The following is a 24,691-nucleotide window of genomic DNA, read 5'->3' on the forward strand; positions in this document are numbered from 1 at the left end:
GAGGGGCCTAAGTAGGTCCGTGCTGAATGCACACTACGTGTTTAACAAACAGCACAGCTGTAAGAGAATGGAAAGTGTACTGGAAAAGGTCTGCTTTAATTTAGCCTTTTAGTTATTTATTTTTTAAAACAAAATCTAAACAGGTCTTAAAAACACCTGTTGTAAAAAAAAATAAATAAAAAAAGATAAGAAGCAACAATAAATTAAAAGCTACAGTAGAAAACTCTTAGAAACTCTCAGGGTTAAACAATTGTGTGCAGTTTCCAGTTTCCTTCGGACTACACATAACCAGCGGCTTAGTATTGTGTTCTTACGAGCAGTGGTTAGTTAAGCGATTAATTAACAACACTCTCCCGGGTGGACACAGGCATCAAAACGAGCAAACCCCCTCGGGAGAGCAGCCACGACGACAGTGGGGAGTGACGTTTGATTTGTCCAAAAGAAACTCGCAGGAAGTGACGCCTCCCTGTACGCGACGGGCGGGATATCCGCAGTAGTAAGCTAACTAATAACATGGCGAAGACTTACGATTACTTGTTTAAACTACTTTTAATCGGCGATTCCGGCGTTGGGAAGACCTGCGTGCTTTTCAGATTTTCAGAAGATGCCTTCAACTCAACGTTTATCTCCACGATAGGTGGGTAAAAGCCGAATTATCGGTGTGGTTTTGGACGAAAAGAGACATAGGAGTAGCCCATCCCGACAGGCTAATTCTGCTAACTTTTCTGGCTAGCATTCATATTGTACTACAGGCTAGTCAGGAAGCTTTCAACCGGCTAGTTAGAGGGGCTTTCCAGAAACCTCACAGACGTTGTAACCGGCCTGAATATTTGGCAACCTCAAATATATGTGATTTCCATGAGAGTGCACCCCACCTGACATTTTTATCGTAATAAATACTTTAACAGGGGTAAACTGAGCTAGCATGCTTCAAAGCTAACAGTGATAGTTGGCACTGTCATTTCCCTTATGACAGACTGCCCTGTACTTCGCACTCATGCTGCCAACGTTACAAAAGTGTGAATTATCTCGTGCATTAAAAACAGATATTGTTACTGTCTGTGGGGTGGTCAGGCAAAGTTTGTGGTGCTTCTAAAAGACAATTGATGTGACTTTTATTTTCTTCAGGTATTGACTTCAAAATCAGAACAATAGAATTAGATGGAAAGAAGATCAAGCTACAGATATGGTAAGATAGACAAGTCCATAAATTGTCTTCATCTGACAGGGTTTGGTGATGGATGACAGTGATATTAAGCTGCCTTCAAACTGAAAGTCAGCAGCATAATTCAGCATGCCTGCACTCTTTACTGTTTAGAATAATTGTTCTAAAATGAGAAGCATTTCTGATGAAGAAGCATTTCAGTATGATGCAATGCAATTTAACAGCAACACAAACTAATTTAAATCAGAAATTTATTATTTAAATTATTTAAATCAGAAAGAATGTTTCATAACAATGTTATCGTTAAAAACAGGTATTTACTTGTATTTACTTATCTACATGATCACTGCCATACCTGTATTTTCTGTGTGTATTTATTAACTTACAGATGGAAAGTTCCCAATCAAACAGACTCTTTGTACTCCCCACATTTGGTCTGGCCACCATTGGTCTAACCCTTCTTGGGGTTAATGTTAAGTCTTACCCTAAATCTAATCCTGTATATTTTAGAGAAAGACAAAAAGTACTTGATATTCTTAGAATTATTTTCTTTGTCCCCCTATTCATAAGACTTGAGATAAATTCAAAAGCAAAATACCACACAGCCTTGGCTTGGGTACCTAGCGTCACAAACGGTAATGACCTCACATTGTTGGTGTTAGCTGAACAAGTTATTGTATAACTGCTGGACAGTATCTACTACTGTAACTGACCAGAATAGGATTGTGTCAAGCGAGGAAAGTCACCAACACTTGTATGGAACACTCGGAAACTTGGTCCTGCTCCCTATTTTGTATGCTTTTAAAAAAATCTCTAAAAAAGCTGTTATACCCTTAATGTGTTCTGTGAGGACAGTTAACAGATGTATCTTCTGTGTAGGGATACAGCAGGACAGGAGAGGTTCAGGACTATCACAACAGCCTACTACAGAGGAGCCATGGTAAGTTGCATCGTTAGCCTTTCAGATGATACATTAGCTGAGATAATCTCTGGGAATGGAGTAGGTGAAATGATGTATGTACTGCAGCATAAACCTCTACTAGAGCCACACCCCACATTGTTGTTAATGCCATGTACACCTGAAAAATCAGGTGTGCTCACTACAGCACCTTGGCAGTTTTTGCTAGTCCCTCCTACAAGCATACAGTTAGTATGCTTGTATTTGTAAACCTAATTGGACCTTCTTACCTTTGATCAAAGTCCTTTTACTTTGCTCCAGCACAACATGATTCATCACCGGTCGACGATGTTTCATCTCAGTTTCGTTTTATTGACATAGTGCTAATTAATAACAAGTGGTTATCTCACAGTGGTTACATGAGCTGCATATTTTCATTAGAGTTGATTCTCAGCTCTGTTTCTGTGGATCAGATAGATTCAAGAAGTACGCGATGACAGCACTGATCTTAGGTTACTGTGTTTTCTTATGTCTTCTGCTCTATGACCTCTGCAGGGCATCATGTTAGTGTTTGACATTACCAATGAGAAGTCCTTTGAAAACATCAAGAACTGGATACGGAATATAGAAGAGGTAAAAACCTTGCATTACTCGTACTTTTCTAGTTCTTTCTGTTCAGATTTCTTCCTCTTTGGTTAATTATTGATTTTGATCTTCTACAAAGTGCTATAGAGTAACGCTGTAGTTTTGATTCAGTTTCTGTTAGGATTAAAATTATTATACCCAGATAATTAAGATAAAGCAGTTATTGTGCTAGGCCCTGTTTTGCAGGAACCCTCTTGTTTTGCCTTCTGCACATCCTTTTCCTTGTAATTTTGTCAACAAATAAAAGTCCAAATCCTCCTGCAGGGCTAGGTTTATTTAAGCAGCTTAATCTATTTGGGTTTTACAGAATAGTTGTAATTATAATTTTTGTGTTAGGGCTCAACGATTGGTATCAAATCTGAATTTCTTGTGCTTAGAATATCAATTTGGACAATAGCTGATGTTTATGCCCATGTTTTGCATTGTTATTTGTTATTCATTCTCCCTGTTGTACCAGAGAAGCAAAATTATAATTATAACGTAATAGCAGAACTATTTTAAGGTTACTACATTAAATGTAAACATACAGATTCATGCAAAAGTTTTAATCATTCACGATAAAGATTTTTTTTGGTGAAAAAATAAATAACTAAAAAAAATCCAGAGGCCTTCTTCGTCAGCCTTATAAATAACCAACACAGTATTTAATGAGTGTAAAATACACAGCAGATAAACATCAACATCAGTTACCTTTAGTAACAATGTTCTTATTTACTGGTGAGCTGGTGGCATTGAACAAGGTGAAAACATACCAGTATATTCTTAGTATATATGAGGTAGCTTTCCTACCTGTTCACCATGAGTTTCTTTTTCACAGCATGCATCAGCAGACGTGGAAAGGATGGTCCTTGGGAATAAGTGTGACGTTAATGACAAGCGTCAAGTGTCCAAAGAAAGAGGAGAGAAGGTGGGAATTGATTTGTCGGTGATAATGTTACTCTGAGGTCCCTGCAAAATAAAAGTAGTGTCTGAATAGTCCCACTAATGACTCTTTTCTTCTGCTGTTAGCTGGCGCTGGAGTACGGTATCAAATTTATGGAGACCAGTGCGAAGGCGAACATCAACGTGGAGAATGTGAGTTCAGTTTTCAGTAATTATTTGCTAGTTGTTGAAAGTGGTGTTGTGGAAGATGGCCAGCTTAATTTATGTTTTTACTCTGTAAAACTAGGGGACAGCACATGTGCGACAGCTCAGATGTTAAATCATTTTTAACTCTTGAAATCCACACCGGACAACGACACAATTGTACTTCCTATTAGCAGGAAGCAGGTTCAAGCAGCTCTATCAGAATATTACAAGCATACCTAAAACCAAATATTTATACGTTATAAGAAAAAGAATTATTATTATTATTATTATTATTATTAATAATATTTATTTATCCCAAAGGTTGGGAAATGACTTTGATACTCTTAGCTAAGTTTTTCTTTGAAGCATAAACGACGTGACTAAATATATAGGTAGAATATAACAGTTCAAAATAACTTTGAAAGGTAAAGTACTACAGATCCAATAAATCAAAACTTTTAATATGATCAAATAATGATCTTAAATCTTTCTTTTTATTCTTTGTTTAAAAGGGACAGTGCAGTTTAACATAGTCCAAATATAAAGCATGAAACTGATGTACTGCACATAAGTTTATAGCTATTGCTAATTTCTAACTATTGTCCCTTGTTGGGCTTACATTCATAATACACAAAGTTACAACATTCAATTACATGAAAACCAAAATACACCATGAATATAACTACAATTAATAATGTAAAAAAGAAGGAGATAATTTTATCTGAAATGAATGTGGCTATTATGGCATGACATGGTTAAGAGTTTCTGTGTCTTTAAACACATTAGAGAAAGTTTCCAGCTGCAGTGTGGTCAGAATCCATTAATCATGCGCAGCCACAGAATCCAAACCTTTTGCTCCTTCAAAGTGGATACAAAGAGATATAGCAAAGATGAATTCCTTCATCGAGTAATATGGTCGCATTCCAGCAGCTAGTAATTCAGTATTCAGGCCGCAGGAATGTTTCTGAGCTTTGACACGACTGGGATTTCCCCAATTTTCAATCGTAATAAGTGTAATCCCTCCACATATCTTCTTACTGCTCAGATTAATATCCCTGTCTCCCCCAAAGTCCTAAAGCCAGAGGCAAGGAAGTCTGAGTGCAGCACATCAAACTGCCCTCACTGGGTTTCCTCTGGTCTTGGGGCGTTTTCACATGCACATGCACTTTGTTGTAAACTCGTAGCTTTTCCTTGTTTTTTTTGTATTCGGTTTCTTTTCACATGGAGAAAACTCCAACCAAACCAAATGTGGAACTATAAAAGACACAAGAATTATCAGTTTGCGCCACAGACACATCTGGACAATAAACAATCTTGAAAACAAATACAGTATGAAGGTAAATGGCCTGTATTTGTATAGCGCTTTACTAGTCCCTAAGGACCCCAAAGCGCTTTACACATCCAGTCATCCACCCATTCACACACACATTCACACACTGGTGATGGCAGCTACATTGTAGCCACAGCCGCCCTGGGACGCACTGACAGTGGATTACAGGGAGAGTTTAGTTAGCCCTCACTTCATTTCGTGGTTAATGACTACAGTTTTTGCCCTCGGCACATGTGTGGTACTCTCAAACTTGCAGCCTACACGTTGTAGTTGGGTCAAACGACCTCCTCCAAAGAGTCTCGGTGTGGTTGTTCTGAGCTGTGCCTGAATCTAATCACCGTATTCAAAACCGCACAAACAAACCACCCTAAGAGGAAAATGAATTATTAATAGAGCACTTTTTAATAGCACGTTTGCCATAGAAGGCACCAAAACAACACATCCAATGAAACATTGATTATTTTTGATGTTTTCATTATTCTAATAATAAATAGAGGGTAATAAGAAACCACTCTGAGTTAAAAGCCAAACAAAATAAAAAAACGAGTTATTGTCCAAACACTTTAGATTCCCTGTGATAATTGCTGGAACACTTGTTTGGGATTACATCGTCTTGTTGTTTATTATTTATTTCTTAGTGATAATTGTACTGAATTATTGCTTCGGTGCGGTGTAATGATCTTATATGTTCTGGGTTTTTTTTGGTCTGCAGGCCTTCTTAACGCTTGCCAGAGACATTAAGGCAAAAATGGACAAGAAGCTGGTAAGAAAGTAGAGAAGTGAAAACTCTATTAATAGCTTACCCACAGTAGTTTCAGTAGCTATGGTGTTAATGGTGTTTTCTGGTGTCTTGGATGTTTTTCTAATTAATGGGCTTTAACATTTGTGCATTTTAGGAGGGAAACAACCCACAGGGCAGCAATCAAGGAGTAAAGATTACAGAACAACCCAAGAAGAGCAGTTTCTTCCGCTGCACGCTGCTGTGAGAAGACGAGTGCGTCGGCAACCACCATCGCCTTAACCGTGTCCCCCCACTGGACATAACTGGACAGAGCACACGCTGATCTGTTTTATCCTTCTTCATTTGTCTTCCTCCTCCTTCTGATTTGTCCCGTCTTTATGTAATTAGGAAAAGTCTACCCCCCCGCCTTGGTTTACCAGTCTTCCTTTAATACCTGTGGATCTAACTGCTGTGGGCTCTGTTACATATTTAATCTCATTTCTTTTTTTCTCCCCCACCCCCCATTAATTAATATTTTCAGTGTAGGCACAAGAGTGAAAGATTCTTAACGGTCACGTCCTTAAATACTAAGAAAGATCCAACCTTTCGGCAGTGACGGATAATAATTAAGGGATTCGTTCATCAAATTTGAGAGAGTTTTAATATCTACGTAACTAGAGAGGCTAATTTTTTAAGCAGCCATTTCCTGAGTTTATCATGTTCAAAAGCTGATTGTGCACAGCTAAATACCATATGGATTGGATACAAAAAAAAGAAAAAGTATTCTTCTTCTTAGAGATTAAGGACGTTGCATGTACAACATTGCCAAAACTCTGTGCACAGAAGAGCACTAACCAGAGGAGAAAGAGAAGTGGGAGACCCCAGTGCCCAGCTGAACAACAATAGGACAAGTCTGAGAAACACACAGAAACGCCTCACAGTTCCTCATCTGGCAGCTTTTTAAAAGAATGTATTTGTCTAGACTAGTTTTGAAGTGAGTAGGAAGTGCTGTTGCATTTCTTTGATCAAGAATATAACTTTTTCAGGTGCGTTTTGAGCCTTTAATCCAACACACAAAGGCTGATTCTCCAGACGCTGAACTAGCCGCATCGTTTGCTTCTTTAGTCAGCACAGCATTCTTCAGCTTCTTACATGATAAACTTGCGTTAGGTGACACGATGCAACATTCGAAGCCAGAGGCGATGGTTGCTGAAAACAGGGTATGTATGCTTGATCTTCCATTAAAGCTCAGTGATGGTTCCTGATGAATAATTCCATTTATCATTAATTTAATGCGCTATTACATAAAAACAAATATCCTTTTCCTTAAGGACGGTCCCCAGTCACCACAAACCTTTAGGCAGCGCTGTATTTGATCCTTATGACCAACAAAAGACCAGATTATACTTAAAGAATACGTGTATTACACTCATGTGTTTTTATAATATTTCGATTGTCACCTGTGCTTCCAAAGTGATGCGTACAATCCCCCCCCCCCCCCCCCCCCCCCCCCACACACACACACACAAGATATTATACTAGATATTTGTCCTGACAGGGTGGTCTAGCTCTTTCCTTAATGTCCACATCTATGTAAATGCATCGTGTAAATATATTAAAAAAAAAAATAAAAAAAAATTTTATATATATATATATATATATATATATATATATATATATATATATATATATAAAATTGATTATGATTCACCGTATTACAGAGTAATGCCAGCACATGTCACTCATCATATCCACAGTGGGGTTTACGTGTCCTTTCTTCTCGCGTCTTCTGCTAAAACATTCCAGTCCTCTTTAATGTGCAATGTAATGTATGAAAGAGCCCTGATTTTTCTCTTGTGTTCACATGTCTGCAGTAGGGTTGGGTTTTTAGAAAGGGGGGTAATTTAAGGGCACACACATGCTCCTTTTTCATGTTGCTTTCCACACTGTTTTAGCAATACCTACACTGACCACCTGGAGGAAACTTCAGCTACACAGCAGAAAGAGTCACAGCAATGGTGAAAGTGTGGTTTTATGCATTTGTACTTGTTCCGGTTGTCTGTTCCAATGGGGGAACATAAACACAACTGTTTCCTGGGCCTTGGATATGTGCTGTGCTGTAGCAGTATTTATGGAGTGAAAGAAATCATAGCACCAAAATGACAAAGTGCCCTTTTATGTTCTTCTTGATTATGCACTTTTCTTCCTTTTTCTTTCTGTTTTGGGAAAAAAAAGATTTCTTAACATTTATTGTCTGTGTTTATTGCAAGTTTTAACTGAAAGCAAAGAATTTGCATGCACAGGATTTCCACAGAGCCTCTCTGGGCTTCTTTAAAACATCTGAGCACTGAAACCAGAAATCTAGAGATTTTCTTTTTGTTTTCACAACATTCCCACTTAGTGATTGAACTTTTTTTTTTTTTTTATGCATTTGCGTAGATTCTGATGCTTTTGGAAACCACCTTCTTCCACCTCTCCTCCTGTGTTGTTTTGGTCCAGTATTATGACCATCTAATCTATGCATTCTTGGTGCGTAGGAAACCTCAAAAGGCTTTGCACAGTTGACTTAATGAGCTTTATTTGAGATTAGAATTGTGCAGAGGATCCTTGATCTTGTTTTATTATTTTCTGCTGTCACTCCATGCAATTACATCGAGAGCTCATCAGAGGACAAAAAATAGGAAATTGAGCAAATCACGTCAAAGGCCAGATAAGCTGGTCCTTTGAAGTGGTGCTGAAGAGTCATCCAATCAAACCTGTAACAAAACGGTTTTCCTGTGGATTTAAGGAAATGTCAGCTTTGCTGGTTTAAATTTGTTTCGGCTGTTTCTTAAAATCACTCTCAGTTAAAATCAGTTCACAGCTTGATGAAAATCCAGCATTGTGAGCTACAGTCTGCCGTTGCTTTATTCTGTAATTCTCTCCCTTTTGCAAATGTGACAGTTCTGTGTTCACATATCTTAAGCATTCCTGAACTACAATTGGCTTTCTTTGCTGATTACTGATGGGCTTCATGTGGAATAAAGTAAATAATTCAGCAATTGTAAATAAGATCTACAATGATTGTACTGTAGTTTCGTAAATCTTATTGATCTACACTTTTTGTAGATATGTGTACTTTTGATGATTTATTAAAAATGAGATTCTTAAATGTGTCCAGTATGTTTTTCTGTGCAAAAACACAAAACATTTGCAGGACAAGTACTCTTGATGTTTTTCTTTAATTGTGTAGGTACACCTGTTCAGCTGGTTGTTGATGCAGCTAACCAATCACATGGCAGCACCTCAGTGCATTTAGGCATGTAGTCAAGGTCAAGATGACCTGTTCAAACTGACAGATGCTGTCCCCACTGCTGTTCTGCATAGGCCTGAACCGCCCAGGCTAGATCATTAACATGACTTGCTACGGATACCGACTACAGGATGGCACAATTGTTATCCTCTACATCAAGCTGTATGCCAGGAGTAAATGAGACATATTGCAATGTCATTCAGGCTGGAAAAGTGTAACAAAGAGGGAAGATGGTTAGAACTGAGAGGATTGCACAACCAGAAGACGACACCGAGGACAGCTACAAGTACCTGGGAATCCCACAGGCAAGTGGGAATCACGAAGAGGCCGCTAGGAAAGCCGCAACCACCAAACACCTGCAGAAAGTAAGCAAGTCCTGAGCAGTCAGATGCCTGACTCGGATAATCAGCTGGCTAAAGGATGAGATGGAATTCCAGCACCCTGAGACTGTCTGCTAAGAAGGACGGCCGAGGACTAGTGAGTATTAGAACCACCATCCAGGATGAAACAGCAAACATCCATGAGTACACTGAAGTAAATACCTCAGCATTGACCCCAAACTAGGTAAGTGGCTCGAACAGATCCAGAGCACAGTCCCATAAACAGAATTAATATATATACACTGTATATGTCATTATATATCATCAATTGGTTAACTGGTTGCACCATGACACCAGTACAAATTGAAAATTTTGGTTCCTATAATCCAGTTTCTCTGAAATCTATTTATTGATGTTTTCCCATCCGTGATGTAGAGTTTTGCGTTGCAAATGAATCTGCCACTCTACCACATGGTAATATGCAAATGTGTAGCCTACGGCATCGAAGTGGCGCAAAAACTGCGGAGCAGTCTATCGCCTCATATTATCACGGGGATCTTGAGAGACTTGATTATTTCTGTACAAATGAGGAGATTTGTGGAGTCAGCATGCCATCTATTCCACACCCTCTGTAAGCAAGCGTATTGTACTCGTGCACTTCCTCCTCAGCCTTACAAACAGGGAAAGAATATGCCCGCAGTCTGAGCTGCAGCTTTCACTTTAGTCAGCTGATGGAACCATGATTAGACTGAGGCTACTTCTCCCTGCCGCGTTCTCCTCTCTGATGTGGCACTGGTTTATTTTCTTCTCTATCAGTAGTTGGCAGTTTAAGGAAGCTTTAAGGTGTACAATAGGGGCCTGTTTGCTTGAGGAGAAGACATATGAGCATTAGTGGTTCCCTGATAACTTTCTTCACCAAGGTTTGAAAAAAAAAAAAACCCCAAAAACGTATTTTTCATAAAATTGTGGAGGAGGTGGAGTGCGTAGGTGGGGGCACTTTGTGTATAAATGGAGAAGAGCCCTGCAGAAAGATTTGCACTGGAGCGCAACACTTCTGCTTCACACCAGAAAGACTTTGACCTTTGCTCTGACTTTTTTCTTTTTAACAATTGTCAGGTGGGCGGTGGATTTTCTCTGAAGCGGATGTCGATATTACAGGAATTTTTTTTTATTGAATCATAAATCAGTCAATAAGTCACCTATTATGCCTGAAAGCAGGATCTATTTTTCTTTAAAAGATGCTCACCTGTATATCATGCACTGCATATAAAAAAAATATGTTTTTACTAATGATAAGTTACATAAAATGCTGTGGGATGCGAACGTACTGCATGTCGTCAGTGACGTCTAGGAAGTTTCCCAGATGTAAATTGTTTTTCGGCACTCTGTAAAAATCTGGCCCTGGAGTAACGTGGGAGAGCTGGAAAGTACTGATAAAGTCTTTTGAGGTTTTTTGTTGTTGTTGCTTAAAATCACTCAGACTGTAGCCTCTCCTTTCACTTGTGTTTTATCTCCAATCTGTTAAGTCAGAACAATCACTTGAAGGTCATTTTCTCCACAGCTTTGCGCATGTGTGCTTGTGTGCATACAGCCACAGATACAATCAAGACATGCAACTTCAGCCTTAACGTATGTGGAGTATCTGAATAATTTAATTTCTTATTTAGTGATGCTATTCAGTGTTTTCTATGTGTCTCTTAAAAAAACTATTCTACTGTACTTAAAAATTTACTGTATTCTACTTGGATCGAGTAGGGTTTTGGCCCCGCCCCCGCCCCCAGACAGGTTTTTTTCAGGTGCGCGAGCTCAGCCGTGTCATTCTATCTCGGAGCTGCCAGACAGGGTGAGTAACTTTTCCTATGAGTTTGTATTTGACGCCAGAAGCAACATTATTGAGTTTTATTCACAAAATCAGTATTCTGTAATGAATTATGTGTTCATATTGCAAATTTAAGATGAATTCAAAAATATAATTGATAAAGTCTTACAACAAGTACTGCTGTAAACAAAGGTATTGGTGAGTAGACTCCATCCTTTAGCTCTTTGTCATTTTAAAGGAAAACTGCATTATGTTTGAGATTGTTAAAATGCACGGGAACTAATAATAATTCACCTGAGGAACTGTTGATAGACATCACAGAGCACTTCACCTGCAACAGGAACAATGAATATTTAAAATGCATATTAACACCCAGCTTTCACACCTGTATGTGGTCTCTACTGTAGGTGCGTAGTTAATGTACAGACTAAATATACTAACTTCTTCATTTGCAGGTCTTTGTGCTCAGTGACTTTTCCATTAGCCATAACTGTCGATTAAATGAACCATTACGCAGGAGGATGGAGGGAAGTCAGACGTTTCAGGGACAACGTGATCCTTACACCTGGTTCACAGAGTCTCAGCTCCAGTCTGTCATCAGGAACGGTGTAGTCCCGGAGTGGTTTCATGGGATCATTTCCAGAAAGTAAGTTTATGAGATATATAATTGTGCTCGCATTATCATTATAAAAGAGGGAAGAACATTAGGTTATTCCAGCTTTCCAGGACCCTTCAACCCCAGAAACAACCCTGATAACTCATAAACTACAAGGTCATTCTAAATGTGGGTCTTGCATAAATTGCTAGTACAATAAAAATGTAAAACCATTAGTGGCAACATCATCAATGTTAAAGGCTTCATCACTTATAAAACTAAAAATGTGGTCTATATGACATAGTGCCTATGTAATGCAACATCTATAGGAGAAACATCCCTGAAAGAGAAAATTAATGAACATTTAAGTTGTACAAAGAGGAATCATTTAACCAGTCCTGTTGCAAGACATTTTATGAAAAACATTGCAGCTTGCCTTTATTTTTTTATAGGCATTGAAACCATTAAAGAGTCGGTAATATGAACTTTATCAGGGAAAAGACAGAAGCATTCTGGATATTTTGTTTAAAGAGTTTATTTCCTGCAGGTATGAATAAGAATCTATTTTGTTTTTATGTTTTTAATTAGATTTTCTAATACTGATGTTTTTTTTAAAATATATGAGTGAATGTGTGATTGGTTCATTTGACTTTTTTTCCTGCAGTATACTGTTTGGTATTTTGTAATGACCCTGATGAAGGCCGCACGTCTTCACCTCATATCATATCATACCTATATCATTACCTTCCATCTACTCCAGTGGAAGGCAAACAGTCCAAAATATGAGGAGCTAAGACTGAAAGATATCAGTTTTCATGACCTGATGTGATTGTCTAACTGACTGAACATTTTGTAAATGCTACATTTCTTTATTAATGTTTATTAAACTGTTAAATCATTCACATGCCACGGTATTCCGATATTTCTGGGAAAGCACAGGGTTAGACTCTTTTTCTCTCAACCGCCCATCTAATAGCCTTTGAACATCTAGGCACAAATATGTGTCAGCAGAGATTTGCATTTACTTTTCCTATAGGTTTTTTTTTACTCTATTTTTAGGCGGTGAGACTGAAACTAATCTTTCACTCTGCCGGTTTACTTTGGTCACCACACAGTAATTCCATAGAGTAATGGTTGATGCACTCAGCTAGCATGTGAAAGATGGTTCCATCCTGGAAGGAGACTCAAATCCCTTTAGGGATACAGCGTTAAACAAAGATACCTGACGTCCTGACGTCTTGTGAATAAGGGAACAGCTGAAAGTAGCTTACTTCACTTAATATGAGACCAAACCTGTGCTGTACAATTGCACTATGAGAGATGATTATATGGGATGTATTGCACAATTACCATGTTTTAAAGCTGTAGATCAGTTATTAAATATAGCTGGAAAAAGGACTGGTATACTTTTGATAGTTTAGTATCTTTAATTATGGTGACAGAGCAGTTAGCACTGTTGCACAGGAAGACAGTCACAGGTTTGACTCCACCAGCTGGTCTGCATGTTCTTCCTTTGACTGTGCTGGTTCTGTCCGGGTACTCTGGCTTCCTTCAGCAGTTCAAAGACATGCATGTTAGACTAGCTGGTGATTCTAAATTGGCTGTAGGTGTGAACTCTTTCACTATGTCATATGATATACAAAAACTATTTGTAGAATATGCCCAAAGGCCAGGCTGATTCCCACTATGATGTGATTCACATTTTAGTGACAGCTACGGTTTATAAATAACCCCAAACCATAAAATGTAAAGATTGAAGTGCATGCATGAAAGAGGCCTTTGTTTGTGGTCCTTTGTGTAGGACAGCAGAGGAACTGCTAATGGCTAAGCCGCCGGGTTACTTCCTCATCAGAGTCAGTGAGAGCAGGATCGGCTACACTCTCTCGTATCGGTGAGTGTTTTCAGCATGACGGAAACCTTATTTTTAAAGTAATGTGCTCACACACTTAGTGACCCTGACACTCCACTCTGTTCACTCTAATGTACTGACCAATCAGTGCCGAGGACCGCTGCAGACACTTTATGATTGATGCACTGGAACATGGCTCTTACATCATAGTGGGGGAAAACAGGTATCACCGGTTTCTGCATGACCTGGTGGACTTTCATCGTAGAACTCCCATCATGCCTTTCACTCAAGTGCTGACTGTTCCTTGTGGACAGGTGAGAAAATGTGCTTGTCTCAACTGCATTCATGCTTTTTTATGTTATTGTAAATTACAGGTTTACTTTTTAGTACATTATATAAGCTCAGCATAAGCTAATCAAGCTAAGCTAAGTAAGATTAATTGTGTAAACTACAATAAAACATCTGTGCTGTAACTTTTCTACATCTTTTCAGGCTTCTAATGACAAGACTGACTATGCAGAACTACTGTTTTGCTCAAGAGGTCCAGACTCTAGGGCCAGTTTGCCACCAAACAACTTCCAGGTTCCCAGCATAAATCCACCAGGGTCAAGAGAGGATATCCCACCTGCCCTTCCTCACCGCCCAAATTATTTGGGAAACTCACCAATTTTGCCTCCAAAAAGCCAAACAAATAGACTCTACCCTTCTTTGGAAGATGAGTTTCAGCACAATACCTCTCCACCCCCAGCACTGGTAAAAATGGCCTTGAAAACTATTGTTCAAGCTAAAGATCTCCGTACATTGTCTGATAAAGTTATGGTTAAAAGATTTTCATCTAAAAAGCTTTTCTTTGCAGTTAGCATCCTTTTATACGAATCTAAAGAATAAGTATGGCTCTAAATCTTCATGTAAAAGGATATTTGCTTATGATGATCAGGTTTGATTTAAACTGAAATAGTAGCATGAATATTTTCTAAAAACTGAAGACAGGTCCTGAAAACATGTTATCAATGAGCTACTTGCTGTGAGTGACTGAGAAGTCTAGATTTTTGACAAATTAGAAGTAAATGTAACCCTGAGTGTTGATGGATTTGTGGTGATGCACATTTGAGATGAGGTTTTCATTAACTTTCAAAATAAGAAGTAAAGAGATCTAAAAATAAAATAAAAAAATTAAGTTTGTCTTTATGTTCATCTGCAGCCTGTCCCAACACCCAGGAAGAAATATACAGGTGATAATCCTCCATCCAACCAGCCTCCCGAAGTCCCTTCTCGAGACTGCATGGCTCTGAAGCAGAATCAGGCTGTCAGAACAGTCTCTGCTCCTGAGAATCTGCCCACGTTTGCAGGCTCCGAACAACCGCCCACTACCAACAACCAGCAAGTGAGGAATCAAGAAGTAAAGCCGTCAGTCGTCACCAACCTAAAGAACTTCAAGAAGAAATTCCAAAAGAAGAGGGGCCCGTTGCAGGATAATTCATACGAAGAGATTAACACTGACAGGGGTGAAAATGATGAGCACGAGTACCAGGAGATCACGAGGGATCTGACCTTTTGTGAACCACCACTTTCCTCCAGCTGCACTCCTGTGAAGCTGACTGATGACATGTTACCCTTAGAATATATGCCACCTCCACCTTTTGCTCCAGGCTACGGATCCACATGAGAAAATAGAGTGCATAAAATATAGTGAATATGGACAGGTCACAGTGATCACCTGAAACTATAATAAACAAGTGTGTCAAGTCAAGGAAGAGGTTAATGTGTACATGTATCCTCATCTGGGCAAAGGAGAGGAAGTGGAAAATACTGCATTCGTCCAACCTTTATGATCCTTTATCTTTATGACCTTTGTTCACCTAAAGAGAGGCTTAATGTCAAAGCATTGCACCAGTCTTTCATTCTTAGGATGTGTCTACAACTGGCTAATGCAGACACTGAAACACAGTGAAACAGCTAGACTAGACACAAAATGTGCCTATCGGTTTCTTTAAAGTTTACTAATTAAATCATTCCGTGTGTTTTCTTTTTTTCCCTGTTGTATAAGATAACAGAGGCGGGATAGATGCCTCATCCTGTTTTCTGTCTTTATGCTAAGTTAAGCTAAGCTAAGCCAACAGCTGCCACAGCCTCATAATATTCCTATTCCTTTAACATTTAGGTCGCAAGGAATATTTATTATGCATAAAATTATAGGATAGATTAAACTGCCTCCTTCATGCAAATGTATTTAGTGCCAAATTATATATTATTATTTTTTTAAAATGTTCCATACATCAAAACTCTATTCAGACAAAAGGTGTCACATTAAAATGAATAATGCAATAAATTTGTTACATAGATGTCTACCTGAAGCCAATCTCCTGCCATCTTTGCATACATGCTTTCAAATTGAGGTTAAAGTTTTTCATACACTTATTTGGTAGGATATTAAAGTCTAAACATGCTCAGGGGAATTTTTGCGTAGCATATGCAAATAAGAAATAACAGCTGCTTTGAGTAAAGGTGGCATGCTGCTGCATCACATGCAGATCTCTGATCAGAAGTGTGATAGAGATGATGAAAGAGAGAGAGAACACCCAAACTGGTACATTTTTTACAGGTGGAAACATACAGCAGTGCGCTCTTAAAAACATTATTTTGATTTTATGGCAAATAAAATTATAGCTAGATAGCTAAAAGAATACAGAGCTAGAAAAAAGCACTTCTAATGTTCATTCTTTATTTCTTGATGCATGCTCAATCAGTGGGTTTTGGTCAGTGGTTGTTGATCAATGGTCATGAGAATTTGCATAATTAAGATTAAGAAACTGACCTCCCAGCTCATTGTTCCTTCAGTGGGCTGGTTTCAGTCATTATGCAAATGTACTGTTTATAAGATTGGGGAAACCTGCAGTCAGCTGAGACTGAAGAAGTTACTTGGATGAGTGACGAAACGTTTCTCCCACAAAACGCTACGTCCAGATGAACAGAATCAACTTTGGGAGATTCATGCTTTATTCATCCCTCCACACTGTACTGACAGAAAAGTCTTGTATCATTACGGACTACCATCTAGTGGCAGCAAAAGACACAGGATGCTTGCACAATGAGTAGTACAACAGCGTCAAGGTATCTGGCTTTAAATGGTTACTATTTTCGTGTTTTACTTTATTACTTTAAATCAGAAGGAAACAGTTACTAATAGCTGAGACTATTTTAAACACGTATATACTCACCAGCTACTGTATGAGTGCTGTAGCTATTATATGATTATTATGAGCTTGTGTAAGAGAAAAAAAATCAGCTTAACAAAAGCAATAAATCTCAAATATCAACATCTATATAACACTCATAAATATTTATAAAAATCGTTGGGGGGTTTTGCCTCGATAAGGAGGGTTTTTCTAAATATTTTTTGTTATATTGTTTTCTAGAGGAAATTGTCATCTATGTGATTGAGCGCAAAAATAAAGTGAAAAGTAAAGTAAAGTAAAGTCGTACAAAATCCATGATCAAAGTATAATTAATTTTCGAATATCCTGTCGACTAAGTGCGATCAAGAAAACAGAATCGACCGAGATGTCGCTGTTAGCCAACTCGATATAAGGAAAACAGCTGTCGGTGTTCGCCTGAGCAAAGGAGGAGCAAAAACCCCTTAATGAGTTCGATTTGTTTTCATTTCTGTTTAGAGTCACAACGGGACGACTGCCAGCATTTAAACACCGCCCTCCCTGGCTACAAAGGTGAAACAAAACACGCGAACCCGAACGCCTGGGGGCGACGTGACATCATCCCTAAAGCCTTTGGATTCCAGCTCGGGATCTTCCTGCGCTGTTTCATGTAAGGATCTAGGAAGCAGTCCCGCTATCTGAATCGACGTGTCTTTAGTTTTTAAAACAGCAGAAGCGGAAAGTTTCTTCTCTATATAAGCCAAAAATCTCAGCGAGAGTATGTCTTTCGTCCCAGGTCAGCCGGTGACTGCTGTTGTGGTAAGTTTGAGGGCTGTGGCTCTCCACATTTAACCGCACTCTATTGTTCAGCTTCTCACCCGACTTTAGCACCAAACCGTTTCGGTGCAAACTCTGAATTAACTAATGTTGGGTAACTACACGCGCTAACCAGCTAACTGGAGTTTTTGCTAACAGCAGAGCGACTTTCTTTGTTTAGCTAAAAGCAGTTGAGTGAGAGCAGCTGAACAGATATGAGCACTTTATGTACCCAGTAATGTTAAATTTAACCGAATAACTCATTAAATCACTGCAGCAAAGAAGTGGGCACTAACGCGGGACACAAAGGGTGACATGAAGTTGACCGTTAATTAAAAGACAACTGAGTTTATCGTCAGAAAACTGCTGTTAATGAAAATGGGCGTCGCCACCTTTGTAAATCAGGCTTCCTGGTCTTCTCCAAAGCTGAAGATCTAGCTGGAGATGGACAGCTGGGATTTTAGCAGGCCTGTGTTGTAGAGCAGAGTGTGTGACAAGCACTAAATTATCAATACTAGGAAATCTGAGCAATTGCTGTGATTTGAGCTAACTGATAAGTCAAGTTTTTCAGAGTCAAATCTTTGTTTAACTTTATATATTTTCATAAATCACTGTTGTTCGATCTTATTTTGCTTTTATTTGACCTTTGCAGCTCAACATTTGTCCCCCCAGAGTCCCTTTTGTATAAATAGACTGAAATATTGACGTAAAAGAGGCATTGCGTTTAATTTGTCCTGATCAAATAAAACAGCAGTCAGTGATTTGTGGGGATTGGATGAGGGTGGATCCATGCCCACCCAATACATCCACCTTGTTGCCTGTGTCCCCTAGCATCAGAGAGTGTGCACGGGCAGGGAGGTTGTTTATCCCAATCATAGTCTAGTCAGTTGTGTGTAAGAATCAGTTTCTGTAATGTCTTCTAAAATACATTTTTAATTCTTTAATATAATATTTTTTTAATGATCACTCAGTTGTGCCCCTGCTGGTTGACACACACTTCAGATCAAGCCACCTCCTATAATGAAATACTATAAGATAGAAGTCCTGACTTACGCAATAATTGCGCTACTCTACTATCATTGTTTTTTGTTCAATGCCCTCAAAGGACGTGTGGGTGTGTTTAAATTCCCGTTAACTTTTCAGACATTTTTTGAGTCATGAATTCTCTCATACAGGAGGTAGTTGCATAACATTGTACCACACACACACACACACACACACACACACACACACACCCTCTCCAGGGGCCAAAACCTAAAGACATAAATCCAAAAGTTTGTTTTATTTTCAGAATAATGTTTTTGTTTTTGATATATCATGGGACCAATAGTAAAACTGCATGACCAATTTAACATAACGGCAGCATAACAGACACTCCATGTTTGAGCTTTTCCCCCTGATAATTCAGCTAAGAAAATGTTAAAATATCTAACTTGAATAAATTTTTACAGGTAATGTCAAATTTGTTTCTGCCTGGAAGTTTCTTGTGGCTCCTTCTTGCGCTTATAAAGTTATGAGGAATCAAAAATGCCGGAAAGAAATGTGGCAAATTTTAAATTGCAAAATTTTGACCTACTTTTTTAACTTTGAGAATTTGTAACTTGAAAAGTTTTTACAGCACAACATCATTCGCATGAATTCAGTAAATATATTACATTTATTATGCATTAAAAAGTCAGTGGATTCGAAAGGTGGGAATGTATTTTTCTTGCTTTAGCTGTTAGTTACATAATTTGAAATAAAATTTATACAGTACATATAAGTATTATGTCACAGGTCTACACAAAAATACCTTTGAAGCAGGTTTACTGTAATACACAAACTTACTAGATGTTTGTTTGTTTTTTTTTTCATCAAGTCTCGAACAACTAAATCACCTGTGTTGGCGTGCAGGTACACCTCAGCCCCCTGAAAGCTCTAATCTATATCAGATGTTATGAGGAGTCATAATAGACTGGTGTACGCCTTTTAATGCACAAATAACAGCTATTAAAAATGTTGTGTGATTTTCAATTCATGTCTATAAAATTATACATCCCTAGCAACCACCTAGCAACAAGCTGAAATTGCCCATTGTTAGCATATAAAGAAAGACTTCTCACTGTGATTGAGTATATCGGTTTGCCAACAGCATGAACACGTCAAAAATACTGTAGCATACACATGCTGACTTTTAAGTCTGCCTGTAGGGTCCTTGTGATTACGCAGACTGTGTGAATCCGGCACATTGAGAAAAGCAGCTCAAGTCATTGTCAGACTTTGGATCAGCCACACTACTGAGAGGCTGTCTGATTATTCACTGTCGCGCACACAGAGCCAGTCTTTGTGTTTTGAAGAGTCTCTCTGAGTCATCTGTCTCTGCGATGTAGTGAAACTGCAGCTGCTTGTCAGTGTCAAGGGTAGGGCCCGTCTGTCTGGACTCGAGTTAAGAAAAAACAGCCTCTGAGATCCATCGTTTGCCTGCACTGAAATCTAGAAAATGAGTCTGTGGTGATAAGTCGGTGCTTCACTACCTGACGGGAAGATAAGTTGTCCATCTTTCTGTAATTACTGCGATGTGTATGTCAGTTGGGAGTAGAGCAGGGCGATATGACCAAAAATATTTATCACGATATACATTTGAAAATTTGCGATAACGATATAACTGACGATATAATTGACACTAGACAAAATACTTTACAACTCCACAACTTTATTAGTTTAAAAAAACCCATCAATGTATTTTCACTTAAAGAAGCAGCTGTTTTTTATTTTTTTATTTTTTTTATGTGCATTAAAGTTATATAAAAATGTAACAATGCAAATTCCTTGCTGACAGTTTAACCAAAAGGCGTTTCCAGTGGAAACTGGCCGACATATCCTCAGCATAACCATGTATAATATCCACAAAACTTAAAAAGAGGTTATACACACACAATACGGTAATATTATGTTGAAGCACAGTACGTATCACTCCGCGAGGCGCCTGCCAACAATAGCCGTAATGCTCCGACAATCCATCAAGCGGTGCGGGTTCGTAGCTTAGCAAAGTCGTACTAAAACATTTGACAGATTTTCGAGCGCCGTGTACCACATAAAATCATTTCGAGGTCAGTAAACACAACCAGAGTTCATACAGTAAGACACACGGGATTATAAGGGGCACTGTCGATTTTCAGAAAAATCAAAGGATTGATTTTAAGTGCCATATTTTCCAAACAACACGGTAATAACGACGGCCCGCTAGCATGCTCTACCAAAAATAGTGCTTTGTTGTGTATCTGACGGACGAAAGCTAAACCAGGAAACATCAAAAGTAGTCAAAATGGCCAATTATAGCCTGGACCCCAGAGGGTTAAACAACAAGTAACGCAATAGTTACTTTTCAAGTAATTAATTATTTTTAGAATCTTGTAACTCAGTTATTAACTCGGTTAATTTTTTTGAAGAAGTAACAAGTAACTATAATTAATTAATTTTTCAAAATAACTTGCCCAACACTGATTATTTATGGGTATGGAAGTGTTTCGTTTTTCTACCTTCATAGTGAAGAGTTTTTAATCCGATCGTAGTGAAATGTGAAGGGAAGCAATTGCGTTCTTTCCGTGGTCCTGTCAACCTAATTTAACTGGAGTTTATCGTATTAACATTAGCAGTGATGGAAACAAGAACATTTCAGCAAACGTGACTGAGCAGCACGCGAGAAACCTTGGTGATAAGCCTACCCAATATTTTCCTCAACAGTATTTAATGTTTTTAAATTTGTTTTCTTTTGTTAAACAGGAACGAGTTGAGATTCAGAAGCTGCGGCAAGGAGAGAATCTCATCCTTGGCTTCAGCATTGGAGGAGGGATAGACCAGGACCCTGGGCAGAATCCCTTCTCTGAGGACAAGTCTGACAAAGTGAGTTTATCTGCAGCTATCATCTCTTTACGTGCAGTTTTTTCATCTTGATTCTCTCCCTTTGTTCTTAATAGAATATTTGTAGACAATAGTGATGTAGCCGAAAGGAATAAACCCACAAATGACCCTATCAAAAGTGAAATTATATATTTTCCATGTTTTCTGTCATGGTTATACATATACAGCGGTGGATTTTAGTATAAATGTGATCAAAGTTTAAGATGATGAGGTGCTCTGTCTTCGGGTCACTCGTTTTGGTTATGTGGATTTTATTCTTAATTTGGCAAGATGCTGAATATCCACCCACAAGTTGCAATTGCGCTAAAGCCTAGTGGTACAAGTATCCACAAAGTACTTATCGTTTTGGTTAACTAAAGGCCTGAACACGTTACTCATGGCCTCGGGTGGTGACTAAACAAACTCAGCAGAGCTACAGAGAGGAAGACTTCAGGTTTACATTAAGTCATGCTGACTGCACAGAAATGTACCAGCTGATTTGTTAGAGAGGAATAAGACTTAGATACTGGCTTCTACACTTTTACTGTTTCCTTTATTAACATATTTTTGAGCATTACAGGAACTTTGTTGTGAGAGATGTCCTCTGTGCCCTTAAATTAACAACAGATCAGGCCTCTGTCCATTTTTCTCTTTATTTTAATCCTAGTTTTACTTTAATGGGACAAAAATAATTTCTTATGCTAGTGTATCCTTTACACTTTAAGCACTTGATGCTTTCCCCCTGGGATCCTCCTCCTGTACTGCCAGACTGGCAGTATTGAAGGCAAAGGCCTTCAGGGATATTCTGTATTATTTTGGACTACCCATTTTAAACCAGACCTGCTCTCCAATTGTGGCAAAAAAATGAAATGATGAGTTCTTTGTTTTCACAGGGCATTTATGTGACCAGGATATCACCTAAAGGCCCAGCAGACTTGGCCGGCTTGAAGATGGGAGACAAAATAATGCAGGTATTTAGTGAAATGAAGTTTTTCTTTTGGAATAGTTGATCCACAAGATGGCACTGTGTACCTCAGGAGCAGTGCTGTGATGACTTTTACTTTTGGTATTTGATTCTTTTTATTTCAAACTAAGTTCCTTCCTTCTTTCCAGGTGAACGGTTGGGACATGACCATGGTGACTCATGATCAGGCTCGTAAAAAACTAACAAAGAAGAGAGAGGATGTGGTACGACTGCTAGTAACCAGGAAGTCGCTTGAGGAGGCTGTCAAACACTCTAAGTGCTCTTATCCCAAACACTAGTGTGGTGGCTCTACTTTTACACAGACTAATGCCATAGCCAAGGAATGAAGACTCACTTGGAGAACACATACTACCCCAAATAGTTGCACCGTGGCCTTTATACTCCAGTAATGCAAAAATAGATAAGTAAACAAACTGAGACAGATCAGTTTGTTCATTCAGATCAGTCTGTAGAAAATGAGACTGTTATCTGTTTTGTTTTTTTCTCTCATTTGTGGCATATCCAATTATAACTGATCTCAGTAAATTATGTGAAATGACGCTGCTTGAATAACAGCATTTGAGATATTTGTAGCGATTATCATCTTCATTTGTACTTAAAGCAATTTAAATTAGCATTTGGAGAACATTTTATAGACCGGTTCTTCTGCAAGGAGTGTTAAGTCATTCACACATTTAGAATTTATTTGTTAAGTAATTTGTAATTTGTCCACAAGGTTATTTGGGAACAATCCGAGTTTAATTTGTTTTCCAGCAGCTGACCAAAGTTAAACTGGACACACTGGATACACCCAGAAAAATTCACTGTTGTTTATTCATCTCAGTTAAAGAACCAATATTTTTCTGCCACTAACACAGCAACAAATGCCAAAGTAAAATCAAAGTTTTTGTAATTTAGTATTTCCAGTTTTCTTTTTCTTTAAATAATGGTACAGTGTATTGTATAAAATCTATGCAAAAAATGTCAATAGAGCCAATTTCCAATGTGTTTTTTTTTTCCTAATGATAATTCTACTGATGCATCACATTTTTCAAGTTGCATTCAGTGTAACATCCTCTCATCTGTTAAAGTAACTACACAGCCAGAATTACAGTAAAGGTGTTTCATATGAACATTACTTCACATGTTGGATGTTTCTGGATGCACACTTGTCAAATCAGCTTTCTCATTTTCGGCATATTTGCTTCCAGTTACCTTTTATCGGCTTCAGAAAGAGAACGATGCTTTTTTGTTTGTTTGTTTTTCCTGGAGGAGATGATATTCAGCAGTTAGCTCCACTGAGACTGTTTCGAGGTTTAAATAGTTTTGTTTCTTGTCACTGAACAAAAGTCCAGTTTGAAACTGTAAATCAGCCAAGAAGGAGTGAATGTTGTTTGTTAACTTGAAAATGTGCACAGGAGCCTTAAATGTATTAACACTAAGTTTTAATAATTCATTTCCAATTTACCAGTGTGGTATGATCTCATTAGTGCATCTTTCCTGCAACATGTAATAAATGACACTGGAGATGACTGGTTTACTTCTAATAAGTATGTTTGCTATGAAACCTTTTCGTACTGAAACCGATATTCTGCTACATTTCTTTTACTTTTGGGTGAACTTACTTTTTTTTTTTTTTCCATATGTAAGTTGCTTATAAAATATTAAACTTTTTACAATATTATACAAGCAATAATCAAGTTTGTAAAATAAATGGTTTGCTCAAATAAAATACCTGTATAACTGTAAAAAAAACCCAAACAAACATGCTGCTGGTCATTTATTGTTTCATACTGTACTGTAGAGTCGATTTACAGGCACATGTGGGCCTCCCAGTATTTTAAATTCATGTCATCTTAGATTCTCTAAGAGTTTTTGACAAACTGCTCTGTTGGAAACCACTGCTTCAGAAAATGTCAGTATAGCGGTATTTTTATAAAAGTTTAGCCTGCAAAATTTTATGTTTCAAACATTTTGCTAAAGACTTTGTGCTCATCTGGCAGTTTACAAAGTTTGTTTTGGTATTTTTGTTGTTTGTTTCATTGTAGAACATTTGAAAAGGGAATGTTTGTCAGATATAAAAGGAGTTCTGCTTTTTCAACAATGGCCGACTGAACGCTGTTTAGAGTTGTACTATCTTGATATGTTAATGTCATTGGGTCTGATCCAAACGTTGTC

The 24,691-nt window shown here is 38.2% G+C and overlaps 3 protein-coding genes across 3 annotated transcripts; all 3 read left to right on the forward strand.

Moving 5' to 3' along the window:
- Positions 1-60: 60 nt before the first annotated feature.
- Positions 61-7,445, forward strand: LOC309699921 (ras-related protein Rab-8A). The gene is made up of 8 exons (XM_082523167.1): positions 61-637; positions 1,129-1,189; positions 2,045-2,105; positions 2,619-2,696; positions 3,526-3,615; positions 3,717-3,782; positions 5,819-5,869; positions 6,003-7,445. The coding sequence occupies exons 1-8, from the start codon at positions 514-516 to the stop codon at positions 6,090-6,092; spliced, it is 621 nt and encodes a 206-aa protein (XP_082379293.1). The 5' UTR covers positions 61-513; the 3' UTR covers positions 6,093-7,445.
- A 3,318-nt stretch (positions 7,446-10,763) lies between these two features.
- Positions 10,764-15,452, forward strand: hsh2d (hematopoietic SH2 domain containing). Its single transcript, XM_082523697.1, has 7 exons — positions 10,764-11,068; positions 11,195-11,282; positions 11,714-11,904; positions 13,655-13,744; positions 13,851-14,016; positions 14,195-14,455; positions 14,904-15,452. The coding sequence occupies exons 3-7, from the start codon at positions 11,780-11,782 to the stop codon at positions 15,366-15,368; spliced, it is 1,107 nt and encodes a 368-aa protein (XP_082379823.1). The 5' UTR covers positions 10,764-11,068; positions 11,195-11,282; positions 11,714-11,779; the 3' UTR covers positions 15,369-15,452.
- Positions 15,453-17,438: 1,986 nt separating this feature from the next.
- On the forward strand, positions 17,439-24,268 carry tax1bp3 (Tax1 (human T-cell leukemia virus type I) binding protein 3). The gene is made up of 4 exons (XM_082524599.1): positions 17,439-17,673; positions 21,433-21,552; positions 22,443-22,520; positions 22,663-24,268. Exons 1-4 carry the CDS (start codon positions 17,635-17,637, stop codon positions 22,810-22,812), a joined length of 387 nt encoding a protein of 128 aa, XP_082380725.1. The 5' UTR covers positions 17,439-17,634; the 3' UTR covers positions 22,813-24,268.
- The last annotated feature ends 423 nt before the right edge of the window (positions 24,269-24,691 follow it).

The sequence above is a fragment of the Aulonocara stuartgranti genome (assembly GCF_965226115.1).
Source record: "Aulonocara stuartgranti genome assembly, chromosome: 23".
NCBI lineage: Eukaryota > Metazoa > Chordata > Actinopteri > Cichliformes > Cichlidae > Aulonocara > Aulonocara stuartgranti.

Coding starts and splice junctions, on each gene's coding strand:
- LOC309699921 (XM_082523167.1), top strand. CDS start 514: ATGGCGAAGACTTACGATTACTTGTTTAAACTACTTTTAATCGGCGAT. Junction 638..1,128: donor AACGTTTATCTCCACGATAG/GTGGGTAAAAGC, acceptor TATTTTCTTCAG/GTATTGACTTCAAAATCAGA. Junction 3,616..3,716: donor CCAAAGAAAGAGGAGAGAAG/GTGGGAATTGAT, acceptor TTCTGCTGTTAG/CTGGCGCTGGAGTACGGTAT.
- hsh2d (XM_082523697.1), top strand. CDS start 11,780: ATGGAGGGAAGTCAGACGTTTCAGGGACAACGTGATCCTTACACCTGG. Junction 11,905..13,654: donor CATGGGATCATTTCCAGAAA/GTAAGTTTATGA, acceptor TCCTTTGTGTAG/GACAGCAGAGGAACTGCTAA. Junction 14,456..14,903: donor CCTCTCCACCCCCAGCACTG/GTAAAAATGGCC, acceptor GTTCATCTGCAG/CCTGTCCCAACACCCAGGAA.
- tax1bp3 (XM_082524599.1), top strand. CDS start 17,635: ATGTCTTTCGTCCCAGGTCAGCCGGTGACTGCTGTTGTG. Junction 21,553..22,442: donor CTGAGGACAAGTCTGACAAA/GTGAGTTTATCT, acceptor TTGTTTTCACAG/GGCATTTATGTGACCAGGAT. Junction 22,521..22,662: donor TGGGAGACAAAATAATGCAG/GTATTTAGTGAA, acceptor CCTTCTTTCCAG/GTGAACGGTTGGGACATGAC.